At 32.4% G+C, this 22,450-nt stretch overlaps 2 protein-coding genes and 1 pseudogene across 2 annotated transcripts; 2 read left to right on the plus strand and 1 right to left on the minus strand.

Moving 5' to 3' along the window:
- Positions 1 to 756: 756 nt before the first annotated feature.
- On the plus strand, positions 757 to 4,883 carry LOC120127406 (annotated as a pseudogene).
- A 2,946-nt stretch (positions 4,884 to 7,829) lies between these two features.
- Positions 7,830 to 9,483, plus strand: LOC120127277 (ORM1-like protein 1). Its single transcript, XM_039145220.1, has 3 exons — positions 7,830 to 8,111; positions 8,366 to 8,514; positions 9,293 to 9,483. Exons 1-3 carry the CDS (start codon positions 7,926 to 7,928, stop codon positions 9,429 to 9,431), a joined length of 474 nt encoding a protein of 157 aa, XP_039001151.1. The 5' UTR covers positions 7,830 to 7,925; the 3' UTR covers positions 9,432 to 9,483.
- A 1,800-nt stretch (positions 9,484 to 11,283) lies between these two features.
- Positions 11,284 to 12,567, minus strand: LOC120127273 (dof zinc finger protein DOF3.7-like). The gene is made up of 2 exons (XM_039145219.1): positions 12,312 to 12,567; positions 11,284 to 12,237 (listed from the first exon to the last, which is right to left on the minus strand). Exons 1-2 carry the CDS (start codon positions 12,333 to 12,335, stop codon positions 11,443 to 11,445), a joined length of 819 nt encoding a protein of 272 aa, XP_039001150.1. The 5' UTR covers positions 12,336 to 12,567; the 3' UTR covers positions 11,284 to 11,442.
- Positions 12,568 to 22,450: the final 9,883 nt, after the last annotated feature.

Consider the following 22,450-nt stretch of genomic DNA (forward strand, 5'->3'; position numbering starts at 1 on the left):
TTGTTTTGCACCTATGAATAATTTAGTGTTGATTGATTCAACATCAAAGTGCATTTTGAATGATTTAGCATCAAAGTACATTCTGAATGATTCAGAGCCATTATCAAATAACATGTCACATTCAGAGCTAATTCATACAGAGTCTCTGAATCATTTAATATTTGAATCATTCAGCGCTTAATCATTCTGAAGTAAACAAACAATCCCTAAGTTTAATTCTAGCTCATTGGTTGATTGAACGGTTTAATTGATAAATTAAGAACCCAAAAAGATTATTTATGATCAAAAGTGAAGTCTAATGATTTATCAGTATAAAAATATCTATAGTTTTCTGGTCAACGAAGATGATTAAGTGTGCATTGTGTAACTCTCATAGGGTTATGTTTTTTTGTGAAGGAAAATAAAATGTTGAGTTATGATAGATCAATTATAATGTGTTTGAAGATTATAGAAAATACTAATTTTTATAAATTTTGACATGACATAACAAAATTCTTGTATAAGACATGCACAGAATAAATGTTCATAACCGTGTAGAGATAGTCCAAGATGTCGAGATAATCCAGAAGAAAACTGAAAAGGGAAAACATGTAGAAAAACAAACATTTCATAATTAATAGGAAAGACGAGCTGAATATTCAAGTATGTGTTGTGGTGTAGTTGGTTATCATGTTGATCTAACATACCGAAGGTCTCCGGTTTGAGTTCGGGCGGACACAAGCCGTGCTTTTTCTTTTGATTTTTTTTTTTTTTAAATTTGATATTGCAATAAAATAAATAAATACGTAAATCCGACTGCAGAGGAAAGGAGGAACATGGTAGACCAGAAAACCACATGATCGATCGTTAAACCTCGTCATCTTCATTTGTCTTTCAAAACAACACGGTTAGGTGTTGGTTATATTCCACTCCATCTTCATTAATTCCACTCTCACTTGGCAATTCTTCCACTCATTATCTCTAGAAACCACTGTAATTCGTTAATTTAACAACCCAATCATCCGAATGGAACCCAACCGACAGAGAATATTCTCCAGAACCAAACGGAAATCCGACTTAACTGCCATCCTTCGTAAATCATGGTACCATTTAAGATTGTCGGTGCGCCACCCAACTAGGGTTCCCACATGGGACGCCATTGTTTTAACGGCCGCTAGCCCCGAACAAGCCTGACTCTACGACTGGCAGCTCAAACGGGCCAAGCGAATGGGTCGGATTGCTCCCTCCACCATCACCCTCGCCGTGCCTGATCCCGACGGTCAACTGATCGGATCTGGGGCTGCCACGCTCAATGCCATTCACGCACTCGCTCAACATATGGAGCAAGTTATTAACGGTGGGAGTTGTGGAGATGGTGTTAGTTTGATGGGTAAAAAGCATGTTTTGTTGCTTCATGCTGGGGGGATTCTAAAAGGGTTCCATGGGCGAATCCGATGGGTAAAGTCTTTTTGCCGCTCCCTTGCTTGGCTGCTGATAACCCTGACGGTCCCGTTCCGTTGCTGTTCGATCATATTCTTGCAATTGCTTCTTGTGCCCGGCGAGCTTTCAAAAACGAAGGTGAAAATTCTGGGAAATCCTTGGTTTTCAGTTTTGTTTTGTTTTATAGTTAGTAAAAGGGAAAATAAAAAGCAAACATGTCGATAGTTAAAAGAATCTTTTGGTAGTAATCTGTGTTTGTATACACTTTTTTGTCTTGTTTAGGTGGAATATTTACTATGACTGGAGATGTGCTCCCATGTTTTGATGCCTCCACTTTGATTCTTCCACCTGTTGCGTCCACCATTATTACTGTGCCTATAACTCTTGATATAGCTTCTAACCATGGTGTCATTGTGGCATCTAAAACTGAGATTCTCGAGGAAAGTTACACGGTCAGTTTAGTTGACAACCTCCTTCAGAAACCTAGTGTAGATGAGCTTGTTAAGAATCAGGCAATCTTGGATGACGGTAGAGCATTGCTCGACACTGGAATTATAGCTGGTAGAGGTAATGCGTGGGTGGAGCTTGTCAAGCTTGCTTGTTCTTGCCAACCGTTGATTTCCAAGCTTATGAAAAGCAGAAAAGAGGCAAGCTACTAGTTCTTGTATTTGCATCTAATTTTGTTGTCAATCCAGGCTGTATTGAACTATAAGATTCTGTTGGTAATTGAAAAGAAAACATTGATTGAATTCCATATGTGGGTTTAGAATATCTTACATTTGAAGCTTTGGGTGAACCTCTATGCAGAGGAGTTTGTATGAAGATCTTGTGGCAGCTTGGGTACCTAGAAAGCATGACTGGTTAAGACATCGCCCCTTGGGAGAAGCATTGGTTGGCAAATTGGGAAAACAAAGGATGTTCAGCTATTGTGCATGTATGTTAGATGATAAACAGTCTTCAAAGCATCGAAATCTTCCTACATTTCTCAATTTCTCATCTTGTTAATATTTATGTGATTTAGTTTATTCATGATACCCCTTTTTCATTTTTCAATTACAGATGATTTGTTGTTTTTACATTTTGGAACTTCAAGCGAAGTTTTGGATCACCTTAGTGAATCGGATTCAACACTTGTAGATCGAAGACACTTATGTTCTATTCCGGCAACCACTGTGTCAGACATTGCCGCATCTGCTGTTGGTGTTTCTTGCAAAAGTGACAATGGTGTCTCGATCGGTGAAGATTCTCTAATATACGACTCAAGCATTTCCGGTGGAATCCAGATTGGTTCCCAGACTATAGTTGTCGGTATTCATGTTCCAAAGGACAGTGATAATAAGGTTGATAGTTCAGTGAAGTTCATGCTTCCTGACCGCCATTGTCTTTGGGAGGTTCCTTTGGTAGGACGTACTGAAACAGTTATTGTATTTTGCGGCATCCATGATAACCCGAAAAATCCTCTTATCAAGGATGGGACATTTTGTGGGAAACCTTGGGAGAAATGCATGATTTAGGAATCGAGGAAAACGATCTATGGAGCGTGAGTGACAGCCAGGATAAGTGCTTGTGGAATGCAAAATTATTTCCCATTCTTTCTTACTTGGAGATGCTTAGCATGGCAATGTGGTTGATGGGCTTGAGTGATGGAAGAAACCAATCCTTTCTTCCCTTCTGGAGAAAATCACCCCGAGTCAGTTTCGACGAGTTGCATAGATCCATTGACTTCTCAAAAATGTGCTCTGGATCCAGTAATCATCGAGCTGATCTTTCAGCTGGAATTGCTAAGGCTTGCATTAACTACGGCATGCTAGGGCGCAATTTATCTCAGTTGTGTGAAGAAATTCTACAAAATGAGATTTCCGGAGTCGAAATAAGCTAGGACTTCCTGGCCCTCTCTCCCAAATTTATTGACAAGAATTCTAAGATTCTTCCGAAAAGTCGGGTATATCAGGTACAAGTTGATCTTCTTCGAGCATGTGGAGAGGAAACAAAAGCTTGTCAGTCGGAGCACAAAGTTTGGGCTGCAGTTGCTGATGAAACTGCTTCAGCAGTCAGATACGGTTTTGGAGGTAAAATATCAACTGATTTTGCCTCAAGTATTATTTGGGAAGTGTTTTTAAATAACATAATCTGTTTAATTACGTCCCTGGAGGATCGCTCAAATCTTTGTATTTTGGCTTTTTGTATGTATTGTCCTCTGTATTTATCAATTGCCAGCTTATTTCCCTGTCATCCTTCACCTTGGTTTAGAACAATAGTTGGAGTCCTCTGGGAGCAAGTCTACTAAGGCCTCCGGAAACAATAACCATGTTGGCTCCTTGGGTCATCCTTTTTGTCCAAAAACAATAAAATTTGAGTTACCGGTTTGCGTAGATTTTGTTGGTGGCTGGAGCGATACACCTCCATGGAGCTTAGAGCATGCTGGCTGTGTTCTTATCGTAGAAACAACAAATTCGAGCGGAGTCTTGATTACCGATGATTCTGGAAATGAGTTACATATTAAAGAGCTTACTTCAATCACTCCTCCCTTTGATGGAAATGATCCTTTTAGGCTTGTGAAATCTGCTCTGCTGGTGACTGGAATTATTCGTGAAGACATTCTAGTATCAAATGGCTTGAAAATAAGGACATGGGCTAACGTACCTCGGGGCAGTGGCTTGGGAACTTCTAGCATCTTACCAGCCGCTGTTGTTAAAGGACTTCTCCAGATCATCGGCGGTGATGATAGCAACGAAAATGTTGCCACACTCGTTTTAGTACTAGAGCAGCTCATGGGAACAGGTGGTGGCTGGCAGGATCAGATAGGGGGTTTATATCCCGGGATCAAATTCACTAAAAGATACCCTGGAATACCATTGCGACTCCAAGTCTTCCCTCTTGTGGCATCTCCTCAATTGATTTCAGAATTGCAGCAGCGGTTGCTTGTGGTGTTTACCGGTCAAGTAAGTAATTAATCCTTCCTCACAGTTTTGTTTCCCTCGTAAATGTTTTCGTTGTCAACCTGAAGATCATTTTATTTTATTTTATTATTATCGTGAAGGTTCGACCAGCACATCAAGTCCTACAAAAGGTAGTCCTTCGGTATCTTCAACGGGACAACCTTCTTATATCCAGTATCAAGCGGCTCACTGAATTAGCTAAGATCGGGAGGGAAGCTTTGATGAACCGACGTCGATAAACTAGGAGAGATCATGTCAGAAGCTTGGAGGTTGCATCAAGAACTCGATCCTTACTGCAGCAATGAATACGTTGATAAACTATTTACATTTGCCGACCCTTACAGCTCCGGCTACAAGCTTGTGGGAGCAGGTGGGGGGGGGGGATTTTCATTATTAATTGCCAAAACTGCCACATGCGCCAACGAATTAAGAAGCTTGTTGGGGAAAACCCCAGAATTTGATTGTCATGTACAATTGGAGCGTCTGCGAATCGTAGACAATAGAGTTTAGTATAAAAGGAAACTGTCGTTTTTTTTACCACGACCCGTAGTTATATTTTTATTAATTAAGGTCGAGGATAGTTCATTGTTGTATTGTATTATAAAATACTATTCTTTTACAACATTTGTGAAATAATGACCGATGTTAATGAGGCCCACTTGAATTGAATGTTTGGCGTCTCTTTGCTCTCTAGATTTTGAAGGATTCTTGGTTCCTTCGTCTCCGATAGCTGGTGGTCGTGTTCTTCGGCATTGTTTCTACTCTGACAAGGGATGGGCCGGTAAGCGGTTTTTGGCTCCGCGGTGGCATGACCTCATCTGGAGGTGACCATACCTTGCGATGGTGCTGCAGCTGAAGTATTGGAATCTTTGATTGGGTTTTGGATAAGGCTATAATCTTTTGCTTTGAGATGAAGTAACATTTACTAATTGCTTCCGCTCTTGAAAGAAGTGCAATTATTATAAGGTTTAATATAAAAAAAATTGTTCAAATTATATATTTTTTTTTCAAGTGATGCTTCAATTTTCTTTTTGGTCAATCTACGTATTTATCGTTACAAACGTTATCAGTTTAGATGTTTCGGTCGTAACGACCGTTAAAAATATCCGTTAAATGCCATGTGTTACATTTATGTAATTTTAAAATTTTTAAATAAAAAACTTAAAAATATTATTATATTTATATTTAAAAAAAAACTTATTTTTTTCTAAAATTATAAAAGAAAAACCTCACATTCCTAAAAATTCCAAATCCCTAACCTTAACCTTACCTTCTTTGTCGGTCATGGTCGTTGACGCCAATATAACTCTTGGCATCTTCCTTGTCGACAGTCATTCCTCTTGTTGTCGTACGTGTCGTCGGATCGTCTAGGTGTCATTATTTTGGGGGTTTGGGTTTGTCGTTTGGGATTCAATTTTATCGTTTCCTTTGTTGGAGACGTCATATTTATGGCTTATGGGTTGTCGGTTTGAATTGTCGTCAGTTGGAGATTCGGTCAACAACAACGAGTTAAACTTCTCTAGTCGATGTGAACATAGGGATTGAAATTAAAGTTTTCAAAGTTTTGAGTCTTTTTAAGATTTGAGAAACTTTTAGGCTTTTTTATAAAACAATATATAATTTTAAGTTTTGAATTTAAATAAAAATTTCAAAATTATATAAATGTGACACGTGTCACTTAAAAGGAATATTTAACAATCGTTACGACCGAGACACTTAGGGATTATTTGTTTTCCTGTAATTGATTTTTCAGAAATTGATTTCCTCATTTTTACTTCAAATCATAAATACTCAAAAATAATATTATTTTATATATTTAATATTAATATACTATTTTAATATTATGTTAATAAAAATATTAATTATTAAAATTTATTATTAATAATTATAATATTATAATATTATATTTTTTAGTATTATAATAATATATTAAATTATACTATAATAATAAATGATATTATATTTTATTTTATTTTAATTATATATGATAAATTATTTCAATATTCTTAATTTAATAAGTAATTAATATAATTGATAATATAATATTATTATTTTAATAATTAATTAATATTTTTTTATAATTTTTATTTTAATATAACATAATATTCTTAATATTTTTATTTATAAACTTTTTGAAGTAATATTTTAATAATATTGTTGACAAATAATATTAAAAAATTATTTGAATATTTTTAAAATCATAATATTAGTTATTTTCTAATAAATAATATAATTTATTATACTTGATATTTATAATAAATAAATTTTAAAAAAAATACAAACCATAGAAAATTTGTTCACATACATCATCCGAACACCGTAAAATGATTTCAAAATTTATTTTTTTAAAAATATAATTCATTTTACGAAATTTATTTTTTCTTAAGCAAATGGACCCTTAATATAATAATATTGATAACGTTACGTACTTCAATTGACATAACAAAAAATAAAACACTAATTTAAGGATAATAATATAATTTAAATTCTTATTTTTATATAAAGCGCACTCAAAATAAATACAGTCTCAACTGAATCACATACGAAATGGATAAAAATGTTTAACTACATATTTAGTGATTAAACTTTTATCGCATTTCTAATTTTAATCATCTAACTTTAAAATAATTGATTTTATTATTCAATTTTCACACACAAAAAATCATCCAGTTAGTTGTGTAATGGTAACTATAAATTGTTGCGTTTATTTAGTTTCATTTATTAAATTGATCTAATATTTCATCTATATTTTTCTATGACTGATATTTTTTTTATTATCGTTTGATTATCGTCTATCATCGTTTATGATGTAATTGGTAGTAAAATATTTATCATTCTTGTCTCTTTTTTCTCAACTTGGTTGGTCACAAAATCTCTTCAAAATCGATAAAACTCGAACAAAAATTTTAATATTGTCTTTATCTAATTTATAGTCTCAATACCGTAAAAATGATATATATTATTTTTCTATTCATTCTTAACCTCTTTGTTGTTCGAATTTGAAATAAAACACTTTCACATCGATGAATCAAAAGAATTCTAAAATTTTGAATATTAAGAAAAATTCAATAATTTTTTTGGTATAAGTTTATCAAAAAAAAATCTAAACTACATTAGAACTTAACGCTCGAATAACAGAAAAATGAACTCAACAATTAAGTGGTGAAATCAATAATTTTAAAGTTGAGTAGTCAAAATAGAAATAAAGATAAAAGTAAGTTGAAAAAATGTAGTTTATCCAATATATATTACAGCAAGTTTACTACTTAAAGCAAGTTTCCAAAAATAAAGAAAAGCAAAAGTTAAGTGAAACGGTGCCGTACAAGTTGTGCTAAAGCAAAAGTTTGTTCACGATAGAAATGAGTTGATTTTATTGGTAAATGGGTGTTGTAATAATTATCCGCTTTGGATAATTTTAATCAAATAAATTTGAGAACTTTCCATTAATTTCCGATCATTCTATTCTTCTTCTCTTCACTCCAGCACGCGAAGTCTTCGAAACCTTATATAATTCCATCAAATCAAAGAATTGGGCCGTCTGGGGATTTGGTGGGTCATTGAAAATAAATGGCGAATCTTTATGTGGAAGCGGTGCCACCGGCGGATCTCAATCGGAACACCGACTGGTTTATGTATCCCGGTGTATGGACTACCTATATTCTATTCCTCTTCTTCTCCTGGCTCCTTGTTCTCTCCATCTTCGGTTGCTCTCCTGGCATGGCTTGGACCATCGTTAATCTCGCCCATTTCCTGGTACGTTTCATTCTTTTCTCTCTTTCAATTATCTCATAGTATTGAATGTTCAATTGGGTTTCTTGTTATTCCTGCAAATTACCCTTTTCCATTTTTTGAATTCTAGGCTTGTTCAAAGTTTTTTTGTTTGGAGTTCAATTGAGTTTATTGATGGGGGGAACAAGGAAATCAGGGGATTTCTAGTGTAAATCAATGGAGGTTTTTCAACTGGCAGATCTTATGCTTCTTTCTAATGTAAAGATTGTCCATTTCAGGTCACGTACCACTTCTTTCACTGGAAGAAGGGAACCCCATTTGCTGATGATCAAGGAATTTACAATAGCTTGACTTGGTGGGAGCAGATAGACAACGGAAAGCAGCTAACACGCAACAGAAAGTTTTTAACTGTTGTACCAGTTGTGCTGTAAGTCTGCTATATTTATATTTTACTGCTCTTCTGTATCTTGCTGATGATCTTTCCTATTATCTTGAGCAGTATCTCTGTATTTATGTCTGTATGCGAATGTTCTTCCTCGAGCACTGGATGTTTGATGATTCGGCCTTTTATTGTGTTTCCATAATTGGGGTAACGAACTATATTGATGACTAGGAAAACAATTAGTAAACTAACATGGATACCCGCCAATCATAGACGATACGTTCCTGTCGGGAGAGAGTATCTCAACCGGGTTCTATGCATGGCTTTTCTTCTGCAATATTTGCAATAAAGTATCCTCTCAATCATCAAATGCCTGTTCATGTTGTCTTGCTTTTAACAAAGAGCAAGTATGTGCATGTGCAAACAGTTAGCTATGTACTCTTTTGCATTTTAGTAACGGTTATCGATCGGATTATGATACAGCATATTGTGTATTTAGTTTTAACATTCCTCAATTCACCACCTACATGGTTTTATGTTAATAAAAGATCAATTTGATGCATTGATCTCAATAGTAACTGTTCGTATATTCATTTGGAGAAATATTCAACTCTGTGCAGATTTTCATAGTCTTCTTAGAGAAGTCCGATTAACAACCAGAGAATATTTTGATAGATAATAGAAACAACTGCTCATCCTGAATCTCTCCCTGCTTTCGTAAACCTCCATGACATGAGTTTATGAATAATTCGTGATGTTTTCATTCCCTGAGTTGGGCATTTAATCACCGTGTTCTTTGTTTCCTTTTTCGTTTCTATGACAGATACCTGATCGCCTCCCATACAACAGACTACCAACATCCTATGCTCTTCCTGAATACACTAGCAGTGATCGTGCTCGTCATTGCTAAGTTCCCCAACATGCACAAGGTCAGGATCTTTGGAATCAATGCAGATATGTGAGTCAGCCCCCCCCCCCCCCCCGTTTAGAATACTCGGTCTTACCTGATATAAAGTCATACAGCTCCGTCGCCTCAGTTAAAAGAGAGAGACATACATCTTTGTGTAGGACATTTTTAGGATTTGATCTTCTTTTTCTTTTTCTGGTGAATTTGGTGACTGCACCCACAAGTTTTTCCTAAGATCATGAAGGAGTATTAACGAGTGTACGTGTACAGTAGAGAATGTAATGTATGCTCAATATCACTAAGCTCTTGTCTGCATATATCACATATCTAAATCAAAAAAACTATGCTGTCACCAGATTGTACGGAATTCTACAACTATCAAATCTCTCCATCTATCCCTTAATCCTTGGGATCAGCACACTATGGTGCTTTAAGAGCTTGTATTAAATTACCTATATCAATGTATAAAATTGATATTTGTTTGGGCATCCAACTTTCATCATGTTTTTGTTTTGGATACACAACTTTTAAAATTTTCAATTGTATCATTGAACTTTTGAAATTGGTTCTTTTGAATTTGTTTTGACCATCATTTCAAAATATATGAAGGGGGTGATTTTATTGTAATCATAGTAATTGTTAGGATTAGATCAAATATTTTTTTTACTTCAAAACCGATTTCATCATAATCTCGGCTCTCTTTTATAAAACTCGATCAGTCTTAAATCCATTTTTTTCAAATAAATTTAATATTTATAAAATTCTTCAGTTCAAATAATTTAATCTTTATCTTAATAAGATGACGTAATTTACAAACAAAGATTTGGGTTATGATGAAGACAAGAACACAAATTCAGTTCAATTAAAGAAAGGAACGAGGGGATTGACTTGTGAGGATGGACTGTTTGTGTACCAAATTAAGTGTGGGGGTACTTATAATGTTTGAGCTATAAGATCCGCCATCGAAATGGATTTTATAGTATTAGTTGAGGTTTATAGTTGGAGCAGGTAAACCCTTTTTTTTTTTTAAAGAATCAAAAGTATCCATCAAATTCCATAGGCGGCCAGCCATCACTATTCTTTTCAATAGTTAACCTAAAATATACTCTCCACGTTTTATTTAAGTTTATCATTCTTTTCAATTGTGTTCTTAAAGTTTTTCTTTAAGGGTGTAATTGAAAAAGAAACAAATATTGAGGTTTTATTGTTATTTTACATTTTTCACTTTTGAAATGTAGTTTTATATTAAACGATAAATTCATTTTATAATATTATTTATTTACAAAAATATTGTTGTTTAAATAGGAAAATATAATTAAAATAAAAAAATTAACTAAAATAAATATAAGATTGTTACTGATTGTAAATAAAAAATATGAATTCTATTCTAATATTTTTTTTAAATTTTATTTATATTGATAATAATTTTTTTAAAATATTATTATATTATTAAACTTAAAATTAACTAACGTATAATATACTAAGTATCAATTTAAAATTAATAAATATCAAACTTTATTGTACTTATAATATATAAAATTTTATTTAATGGATGATCATAAAAAGGTTATAAAAGATTTATATATATATATATATATATATATATATATATATATAATCCACTAATTATAATTATTTTATTTAAATAAAAAATAAATAAAAATATTTACTTATTTTTTTCAACCATATCCTTCAACGATATCATTCCTAAACCTGCGTAACTAAAAATTCTGGATTTGTTATAGAAGAATCCATGGAAACAACTCACGTTTTTCTCTGACAAATTTTCACTAATTTTCTTCTGCCCACAGGCAAAGTATTCAAAGATAGAAACTCTGACGAAAACCGAAACCCCAAACTTGATCCGATCTGCTTGTTACACTGTTCATGGGAGAAAGGGGAGATTCAAAAGCAAATGAAGAAACCCCATCGTTATATATGCATCCTATGATGATGATCTGTTAGTTCTAAACAACTTTTAACTACTAGTAATCAAATCAACCATGTGAATAAAAGAATAAAGGAAGAAGCAGTTCCTTGATCCTTCTTCGTCGTCGCCGTTTCTTTTACCATGATCCTCCACCTAACACTCCATTATTATTCCAATATCCAGCTGAATTGTTTTGTTCCTTGTTTCGATCATCAACTCCAGTAGGACTCGAAATCGGTTTTATTTCTCCAAAAGGGAAGAAAACCCTTCCAACATTATTCTCTTGACCTCCATGGACCACACCAGCCCTATTTTCAGCTCCATCGATCGGAAAACTGAGTGTCGGTTTATAGTCTTGCATGGAAAACCCAGTCGAGTAAAGCGCAGTCGAGTCTTGGGTCGGTGCCGGAACGAAAGAATTCAACCCCTTTGATGACACCATCCCAGCCCTAAGGAGATCCATGGCCGAAGGCCAGAAGTAGTTTTGCTGGTCGTTATAATGAGACAAACCCAAACCATGATGAGTCTCTTGGTTAGCAGAGAAAACCAGGTTAAGGTCCTGGCCTTTGTGGACTGGTGGTGCCTTAGGGTTTTGAGACGACAAGAAGTGAGGGAAGCTCGTCGAGCTTAGATCCGAGACTTTGGCTGAAGCTGAAGACGGTGTCGATATCATCGTGGATCTTTTGTTCTTCCTCGAACCGCCGCCGACCGGCACATTCCTTAAAGATCCTCCCTCGGTCCAGTACCTCCGGCAAGTCTTGCAGAAGTATCTTGGCTGAGTGAGGCTATAATTGTTGTAGTAACAAAACTTGGTGTTTGTTGAGTTGCATCTCGGGCAATTCAACTGCTCCGGTGGCCTTGTTTTTCTCTCTAGAACTGGCCCTCCCATTGTGCTTTCCCTTGGCTTCACCACGCCAAAACCCTGAAAACCCTAAAAAAGAGGAATCATTTCACTAGCAACACCACGTAAGAATATCAGCAAATAATAATAACAAATCCAGCTACCTGTGACCATTTATCAGCATCCATTGATTTTGAGAAGATAAAAAGAAAAGAAACTCTGATGACTTCACAGACAGAGAGAGAGAGAGAGAGAATTAAAACCTCCTATGTTTGTGTGCAACTGCAAGTGATGATCCCTTTTAGAGCAAGAAAGAATGATTTCAGACTGTTTGTATGGTAGCTTTATGTGTTGGCTTTCACTTTATGAATGATGGGAAAAAGAAAAGAGAGGGTGGGTTTGTTTTGACTACTCATATAAATAATATGGACCTTAGTCTTATTCTATAATGAGGAATTTCAGGCTGCTTTGGCTTTATATTTTAAAAGCACAATTGCATTTTTTATTTGAATGCGGGTGGAATTATGACTCGGCTTCAGGGATTTCTCCCTTTTTCACCTCATCAATGTGAAAACACATCTCATCGGATCAATATAATAAAAACGAATCACGTCACGTTCAATTAAAATCAATCATCATCAATTTAAACAAGTTATTATTTTGAGAGACAGAATATAATATAATAAAACAATAGTTAAAATTGATTCAATATGAAAATACAAGAACGGAGCACTAAGATAAGATATTGACCATAGTTACATCTGTGGTGTTAACTTGCCAAAAAGATCATCTTCACTGGTTCTACTTTTTTCATGTGATCTTGAAACTAGTTACTTTTGTTTGCTTGCTGTTAAAGTTATCTTTGATTCACCCATTTTTCAGCCAACCTTTCTTCTTCTTCATGGACTGCGATATGGATTCATCAAGCAACAAATTTCAAATGTGGAGCTATCTATGCATTTTGTGATCACTTCTGTTGTATTATTCAAGAGAATGTTATTATTGAAATATATATTAATTTATTTAAAGAAATTGTGAGTTTTGTAAGTTTATAATAAGTGTTAAGTAATTAATGATAATTATTTTCAAAAGTGAGAATAACTAAGTTAGTAATTTATGCTCACAATTATATGATATAAAGAATAGAGGTGCAAACGATAATTATTAGGTAAAACTAAATAAATTTTAAATGTTGATAATAAATTTGTATCCCTTCAACATAGTTTCGATTACTTCCTTAATTTTTCATAGCATGGAAAAAAATCATTGTAATGTTATCTATTAATGATTTAGTGATAAAATTAAAAATTAAATTTAACGGTAAATTTGATATAAAATTTAAAATTCCAGTTTATTCAATATTTTAGTTTAATTTTCAAAACATTAATATTTTATTAGTCATTGTTAGAGTTTGACTTTAATTCAAAGTGACACAAATTAATTAATATATAAATATTGGGAAAATAGTAAACCCAGTTTCAATAAAAGTAGAAAACTTTATTAAAGTCGATTTCTACTTTATTTAATTTTTCTTTGTAATCAAGTATTTATCCATATAAATAGATACTAAAGATTATATTAAATTCTTTTATTTAACCAAAATCCTCTTGTATTTTCTTCCTTCATATTAGTAAAATTCTTCTCTTCTGCCCGTGGTTTTTTCTTTTTTGGGTTTTTCACGTAAATCATTATGTTCTTTGTTTTTCCTTTTCGATTGTGTTTATTTGTTTACCGATAATCATCATTATGATATTATAACAAATTGATATCAGAGCTTCGGGTTCAAAATTATAGCAATAATGAAGTATTATATTCTACTGTTGGATTGAAACACCAGGTTCTCGCTATGGCAGGTGAAGATTCGGGTTGTTCTTGCACAGTTAAATCTCGACGATGCAATAGATTGATTTGATGTGAAGTTGGTAACACAATAGACGAATGAGGCAAAGAGTAAGGATCGTAAAGCTCTTTCTCAAGTTCGTTTATACTTATCAAATCAAAGTTTACAAGATGTTTTGAAAGAAAAAACAATTGCATCTTTGTGGGCGAAATTGGAGCAACTTTGCATGCAGAAATCATTGACCAGCAAGTTGCACCTAAAACAACGTCTTTATTCGCTCAAGTTGGCGGAATGTTCGTCTCTTGAAGAGCACCTAGACGTATTCAAGGAAATTGTCTTTGATCTAGAAACTTTAGAAGTGAAGTATGATCAAGAAGACTTAGGACTGATCCTCCTATGTTCGCTGCCTCCTTCTTACTCGTCTTTCAGAGATACAATCTTGTACAGTCACGAAACACTCACTCTTGAAGAAGTTTACAATGGCCTGCACTCGTTTGACAAGATAAAAATATCTTGTATCTGGTTCTGAGCCCCAAGCAGATGATCTCGTGATGCATGAATCGACTAGCTTAGACAGTGGGAGAAAAGACGAGTGTTCTTATAATAATATTGGAAGGGTAGATCAAAAATCTTCCAACCAAGATAAAACTTATCACTATTGTAAAAAGAAAGGTTATATTAAATCTAAGTGTTACAAACTGCAAAATAAAATCAAAATAGAAGTTGAAGAACAAAACTCTGGGAAATCTGGTGAGGTCGGTATAGTAGAGGAGTATGATGACGGAGAACTCCTAGTTGTGGTTGACTACAACTTTATAAAAAGTGATGAGTGGATACTTGACTCTAGTAGTAGTTTTTATATGAGTCCTAATCGTTACTGGTTTGTGACGTATGAAGTTGTTTCTATAGGTGATGTATTTTTGGGAAATAATGTCCCTTGTAAAGTCGCAGGTATTGGCACTATCAAGATTAAGATGTTCGATGGGATTGTTCGAGCACAATGTGAGACATGTTCCAGATTTGAGTAGAAATCTAATTTCGTTACATACTCTAGATTCAAAAGGGTACAAATTCTCCAGTGAAGGTGGAGCTATGGAAATTTGCAAGGACTCCTTTGTTGTGTTGAAAGGGCAGAGAAAGACTACCAAGTTTTATGTTCTACAGGGTTCAACAGTTTTGGATAATGCAATTGGTGTTTCATCCACCGTCTCAAATAACATTGTTGAACAAAATAATCGTGATCAGAACAATTATGTGAAGCATAAAATAGTTCAATCTCGTGAACATAGTGAATTTGAAGATAAAACTATCATTGATGATCGGGATCGTGTAGAGCATGATATTGCTCGTGGTGAAACATTTGAAAGCAAAGTTGACACTTATGATAATCATGTCAATGTGAAGACTAAATCCAAGCCTAGAAAATGTTTGGATTCGGTCGATGTCCATTAATGAAGATTACCCCTTTGAGGGGTGTTGTGGAAGAGGTGGATAACTTGTTCATTGAAGTGAAGAATTGTTTTTTTTTGTTTGGGTGTCACACCAAATTTGGGTGTTTTGTCTCAAAAACTTTGCACTTTCATAATTGTTAGAGTTTGACTCGAATTCAAAGTGGCACAAATTAATTAATATATAAATATTGGGAAAGTAGGAAACCTAGTTTGATTAAAAGTAGAAAACTTTATTAAAGTAGATTTCTACTTTATTTAGTTTTTCTTTGTAATCAAGTGTCTATCCCTATAAATATATACTAAGGGTCAGGGTTAGATATTAAATTATTTTCTTTGACCAAAATCCTCTTGTATTTTCTTCCTTCATATTAGTAAAATTATTCTCCTCTGCACGTGGTTTTTTCCCTTTTGAAGTTTCCACGTAAATTCTAGTGTTCTTTATTTTTCCTTTTCGATTGTGTTTATTTGTTTGCTGATAATCATCGATCTGATATTATAACAGTATATCATTTTATGGGTTTACTTATCAACTTAGGCGTGAAAAGTATTGATTTGAAATTAACATTGAATATTTTTAAATCGTATGAGTTAAATTATCAATGAATGTAACTATAGCTGCTCCTAAAATAGTAAAACTATGTTTTAATTCTTAAAATTTCACCTCCAAAAACCAAATATTTGTCTTTGAAAATTCATTCTTTAGCTAAAACTTTAATATTTTTTAGTGTTTTCTAAAAAAATGATGAATAGAGGGGAAAGAAGTGTTCTTCTTTATAAAAACAAGAAGCCTTTGTGTGTCTCCTCGAAAAGTTAAAAATTGGGGATGTCTAAGGAAAGACAATCTAAGATAAGGCTAAGAAAATGTGCTACAGGAAATATTAATATTTTTTTAATATTTCTGGTAGAGATCTACCTAAAATGCTATTTTTTCTACCAAAAATATTAATATCAAATGTTACCTAAAATATTATTTTTATACTATAAATGTTAATATCGAAAATATTCATTTTAGGTAATGAAATTAACATTTCCAATAAAAATTAACATTTTAAGTAGCGTTCTACCGAAAATGTTAAAAAAATATTAATATTTCTATTATCACATTTTCTTATCGTTATATTAGAATCACGTACAGTATAACTAAAATTTGAACATACGGTCCACAATCAAACCATGGGTAAAAGCAACGTTTCTTGTTTCGAGGAATTTCAAAGCAACTTTGGTTGGTAAAGCATAATTGATTTCTTTTGTTCATGAAAAAAGTTTGATAAATCTCTATGAAACTATCATTTGTTATAATTTCCATTTATTAAATAGATTCAATAGTCAAAAGAAATGTTATTTTTTTTAAAAAGTCTTAGATTCAAGTAAATGCGTTTATAAAATATATGTATTATTAATAGTTAAAAAAATCTTAAATTAATATTATCTTATAATTATATCATACTATTGAAAAAATACATTTTATATTTTATAATTTCATCGCATATTCTTTGAATGTATAGTGAGGAGTTGGGCCTCGACGCAATGATGCAGACCCCATACAATACAATAAAAGTGAGAAAAAGAAGACGCATCCATTATGATTGTAATTCATAGCACCTGCTGTTTCCCTCTAAGATTCAACGAGGCAGTCCCATTGTTTATTCAGCAATATTTATGCTTCTCTATCTCCATCATAGTTATTAGGGTTTGAGAGCTTTGCACAACCGTTACTTTATACATTACCTAAACAATAATTTCTAAAGATCCCAAACATATCATTACAATAAACCCTAATTCCAATAGAACCAACAAATTTCCAATTGAAAAATGTGAATTTTTAATTATATATCATCGTAACATTATTGAAGATAATTACATACAGACATATGAAGCACTTAAAAAGACCATAAATTGAATCCGCAACAATTCAAAATATGATAATTCAATTTATTTTGAATTCACCGACAATATATATATATATATGTTTATTTTATTATGTTATCGACAAACATAGAATAATAATCTGATCACCCCATCAAAATAGCATAACGAAAATCCTATAACGTTTATCCAAATATAATAATTCAATTAGTTCTTAATAATTCGATATAACGGTCATCTAATGTTACTTGTTCAAATCTAAATATAATTGATATGAAATTAATAATTAAGGTCTAATCATGTCAAATTATCAATAATAAAATATAGTAATAGATTTGCATAAGTCTAATTAAATCTATAGTTGAAAGTTATCCAAAGGTGGTTCTGGTCTTCAAAGAAATTATATTTTACCTTGTCATAAAAATACTTTCTAACATGATAAGAGTAGTAGAAGTTAACATATTTCTTGAGACCAACATCTCTTTATATAGAAGTATTTATAATTTTATCTCTCATCAAATTATAAATATAACTCATGTTATCTACACTTTTATTTTCATTTTTTCTAGTATAACCATTGATATTTGATTTATTAATCTACTAATTCAAATGAGTTACTACAGAGGCAATAACAACCCTCCCAACAAATTTGCTACACTTTTATTTTCATGACACTTTAATACCTATGATGCATGTTGTCGCAACGGTCCTTCGGGTGGCCTTGGAATTGCGTTTCAACTTGAAGTGATGGAGTCGCCACCGATCATTTCGAATTAGGTTGACCGGACACCTAAAACTTACCATTTATCTTATCTGCAACTTACCAGAAATTAGTCGGATTCGGGAGTTGATTATAGTCAAGGAAGTATGAGCACTCTTGTACCGCCCTTTCGGTACCAACATGATTACCTGGTTGTCTTAATTACGAAATTTGAAATTTTAATTAAAATTTACATGTTCGATCCAAATTACTTTCATTTAACGAATTTGGATAATTAAAAGAGCCTAAGAATACAAAATTAGCGTTGAATAAAAAAAATACCGCAAAATACAAAAAATGGATTAGGGTACCAATTTATAAAAATGAAAAATATAAATGAAAGGGATTAAATTGAAATAAGTTAAAACTTATGGGTTGCATTAATGTTAAACAAAAAGTTGCAAAAAAAAAAGTCAAGGAACCAATTTATAAAAAAGTAAAAATAAAATCAAAGGACTAAATTAAATTAATTCAAAATTACAAATTGTGATCAAAATGAACTACTTATCAAAATTATAGGGATTGAGAAAATAATTTAAAATCCCATAATTACAATCTAGTAACTCTATAAATACCCTTAAAAGCTCATGTTATTTCATTTTCAATCATCTCTCAAAATAAAACACTCACCCTAACTCTCTCAACTCTCTCTCTCACCCAACTGAACCGATCACCCCCACCGATGCCTAGCCCCGCTACCAATTGTTGCTTCGGCCACCACCACCGGTTGTCGGAAACCTAAAAACTACCCGAAAATGCTCCTTTCTCTCTTCTAAACCTAGATTCGAGCCCCAAACAGCAAAAAAAAAACACTAAAATGGCGTAAATCTAACGCCAAAGTCTCGATTTCTACCTTTACCAGCGGTGACCTTTCGACTCTCCAACGACAATTCCTCCTCCGAGCATAACCAAAGCTAAGTCCCTCATTTCTCTCGTGATTTTTTTTGTGTGATATTTGAATGGTTTTTTGTGCTTAATGCTTGGTGTCCTTCTCGTTTTTTTTTTGCGGGGGGCATTTTATAACTTCGAAAGGGAATATTTTCCCTTGAATTCGATAGTCATAATCCCAAAACAAGTGGGATTTGTCTGAAATTTATTTCTATTTTTATCGTCTGATTTCGACATGCATATTTTAAGGGATTTCTCCTTTTTCGTTGAGGAATCAGTTGACTTTGATTGATTTTGGTTCTATTGCCATCTCTGCTATGATTCGGTTACCAAAAACGTCTTGAAACATTTCGATTTAGCACGTACAATTTATTTCGCAGGCGCGTAGTCTTCACGCATCGTTACTCGACCAATCGATGATCCCACGATTCTTCTGATCTGTTGTGTGTTGTTGGATCACTTGATCAGATCCAACAGCTGTTGTGCTTGTAATACTGGTGCTATAACATTTTTTAGGGTTTGAACTCTAGCTGCCTTCGGCCTGGGCCGTTGATCTCCTTGCTGATCAAACGGCTTTGGTGTGTGCGGCGCTGAGGGTTAAGTATAAAACCCTAGTGTGTTGGACTTGGACGAGCTTGCTTGTTGGGCTCCCACCGTGTTTGCTTGCTGGGTCAGGCTTACATGCTCAGTTGGGCTTCGTTGCTGGACTGGACTGGACCTTTCGACTCCTTTTGGACCTAAAAAATAAAAATATTAATAACATTATAAATATAATATAAATATATGTTACATAATATATAATATAACACTATATACTATATATATATAATACTATAATACATACATATTATACGATATATTATATAATATATAATATAATATAACAACCATATAATATATATGAAATATACTATATAAATACTATATAATAATATATTATATACTATATACTATATAATAAATAATATGATACCATAATATTTTAATATATAACACACTACTATAATAAAAAGATTTCGGACAAAAATGAGTGTCTACACATGTGACAAAATTCGTCACTTAATTTTGTATCATGTTTTACAATAGTATCATACATTATACATATGTATCAATAGTTATAAAATTTAATCCAATAATATAATCAATTCACAAAATAAAGTTTATGAAAAGAGATAATTACATCTTCGTACGGTTAATGATTTAGTGATTCAATACTTTAATTAAATTAATAATAAGTAGGTAAAGTGATACAGGTGAATGATGAATGCATCGGATCCGGCTAAAAAGTAAAAACCAAACCTTGCTTGGTTGTCCTCGAAAACCAAAGGGATTGCATCACATCTACCAACTTCTTTGTCCTAATCACGGTTTTTACCTTTAAATTTTTAAAAAATAATCATTTTAATCCTTAATTTTTTCGGTCTTCTTCAATCCCCGAACTTTTTTTTTTGTCAAATTGAATCATTTAACGGAAAAAGAAATATTTTTTAAATTTTTTCCAATTTTGATGTTTTTAAAATATACATTTACAATTTTTAATATTTCATAAATTATAAAAAAAAAATTACTGAAAAGGATAAAATAATTACGCTAACATTGATAAAAAGATGAAACAATTGACGTTAGTTTAATAGATCTGTTATTTTTTCATCTAGTGTTTAAATTTGATATAATTATAAAGTTCGAAATATAAAAGGGTCAAAACATTTTAAAGATTAAAAAAGACATTTTTAAGGGGGGGGGGGTGGGTTTGGAACTTTGAGGGTAAAAATATCATTAGGCCAAACTTCTGTTTGGTTGATTCAATAATAACAACTATCAACGTTTGTTGGATTAAGTAGCAAGAAATTTAATATTTTTTAAGTATTTTCTTTTAATAGTTCAAGATTATAAGATAATATTTATTCAAAATATTTTTTAATTATTGATAATGAATACTCACCTTTCAAATACGTTTGCTCAAGTAAGAGATCTCTTGTTTTTATTATTATTATTATTATTATTATTATTATTATTAATCTGAAATAAATACAAAGCAATATTTATCAGGCTCGGACCAATTTAAGAATTTAATATATATAAATATATATCAACAATAAATTGGTATAATAAGATACGACATTAGATCTCTTAGTAAGGTCAAGAGTACAAATCTTGACATTTGCGATGTAACACCCCTAACCCGTACTCGATCCGAATACAAGTCTGAGGTGTCACATTGACTTTTCAAAACATTGACTTTTTCCAAAAGAATGAATTTGCTAACTTTTATTAATTCAAAATACATAATTTACACAATTTAAATTAAAGGATTTACAAAACTTATCAGAGCTGATTCAATTCAAATATTTTAACTACATGCCAACTAGAATTTATATAATAAGGGTGCGTTTGGTTCACGGAATGTAAGATTACTAGTGGGAATATAAGATTACCAGGGAATAGGATTACTGAAAATGTTGTATTTTGTGTTTGGTTGGTTTAGCAAGAATGTAAGATTACCATGTTTGGTTAAAGGAATAAAAGATTATTAGAATGTATATTTAACCAAATTGTTCTTATTATATATTTGTTTTTTAATAAGTTGGAAAATATTTATATATATTTTTTAAAAAATTTAAATTCATAAAATTCATATATTTTTTTTACAAAACTGAAAATACAAAAATGTTTAATGAAAGGGTAAAAATTATAAACTTTTTTTTGTAAATCTAAAATAGTTTAAGGATAAATTTGTAATTTAACCTTCGTAGAATTTTTATTATTCAATGACAGAAGAATGATATTTTTGAAAAAAAATTAAGGGCATTTTAGTCCAAAACGTCGGTAATCCAACAATACCTAAGGAAAGGGATGTAATGACATTTTCGGTAATATACCCCAAAAAATCTACTATTGGTAATAAAACATTACCATGAATGAGATTCTCGGCCAACCAAACATGGGAATGTGGATTCTATTCCCATGAGCCACATTCCTTAATCCAAACACCCCCTAAAATACATATTATTCATTTATCTTCTGATCTGACTTTCGGTAAAGAGAAACTGACATGTCTTGCTCCTCATCGATCCATAAGCTCGTCGAAACCTACTAGTGAAACACTCACACGCTAAGTCGTTGACTTAGTGAGACATGTAAATACATAATGTAAACTATAACTAATTAAAAAAAACATGTACATATCATGTAACATAACACAATGCTGGTATGCATACATAAATCATTATCAACATGCTTATCATTACTTATATTATTATCTCTACTTCCTTTTTATCATATTAACATATACTTAACATTACTATACATGTCATCGAATACATATGTCATTTCACAAAAGAGCACACATAATGTCATACCAATTGATTTATTTATTCTCTTTAAAGCCCATATACACTTCTGAGAACTTAAGGTATATGAGTACATAGAGGTTATGCACATATGTTGTCACCACAGCTCGTATAATTCCCACTAGGGGCGCGTAGAATTTGTCCCTAA

The sequence above is a fragment of the Hibiscus syriacus genome, unplaced genomic scaffold (assembly GCF_006381635.1).
Source record: "Hibiscus syriacus cultivar Baekdansim isolate YM2019G1 unplaced genomic scaffold, ASM638163v2 tig00110467_pilon, whole genome shotgun sequence".
Taxonomy (NCBI): domain Eukaryota; kingdom Viridiplantae; phylum Streptophyta; class Magnoliopsida; order Malvales; family Malvaceae; genus Hibiscus; species Hibiscus syriacus.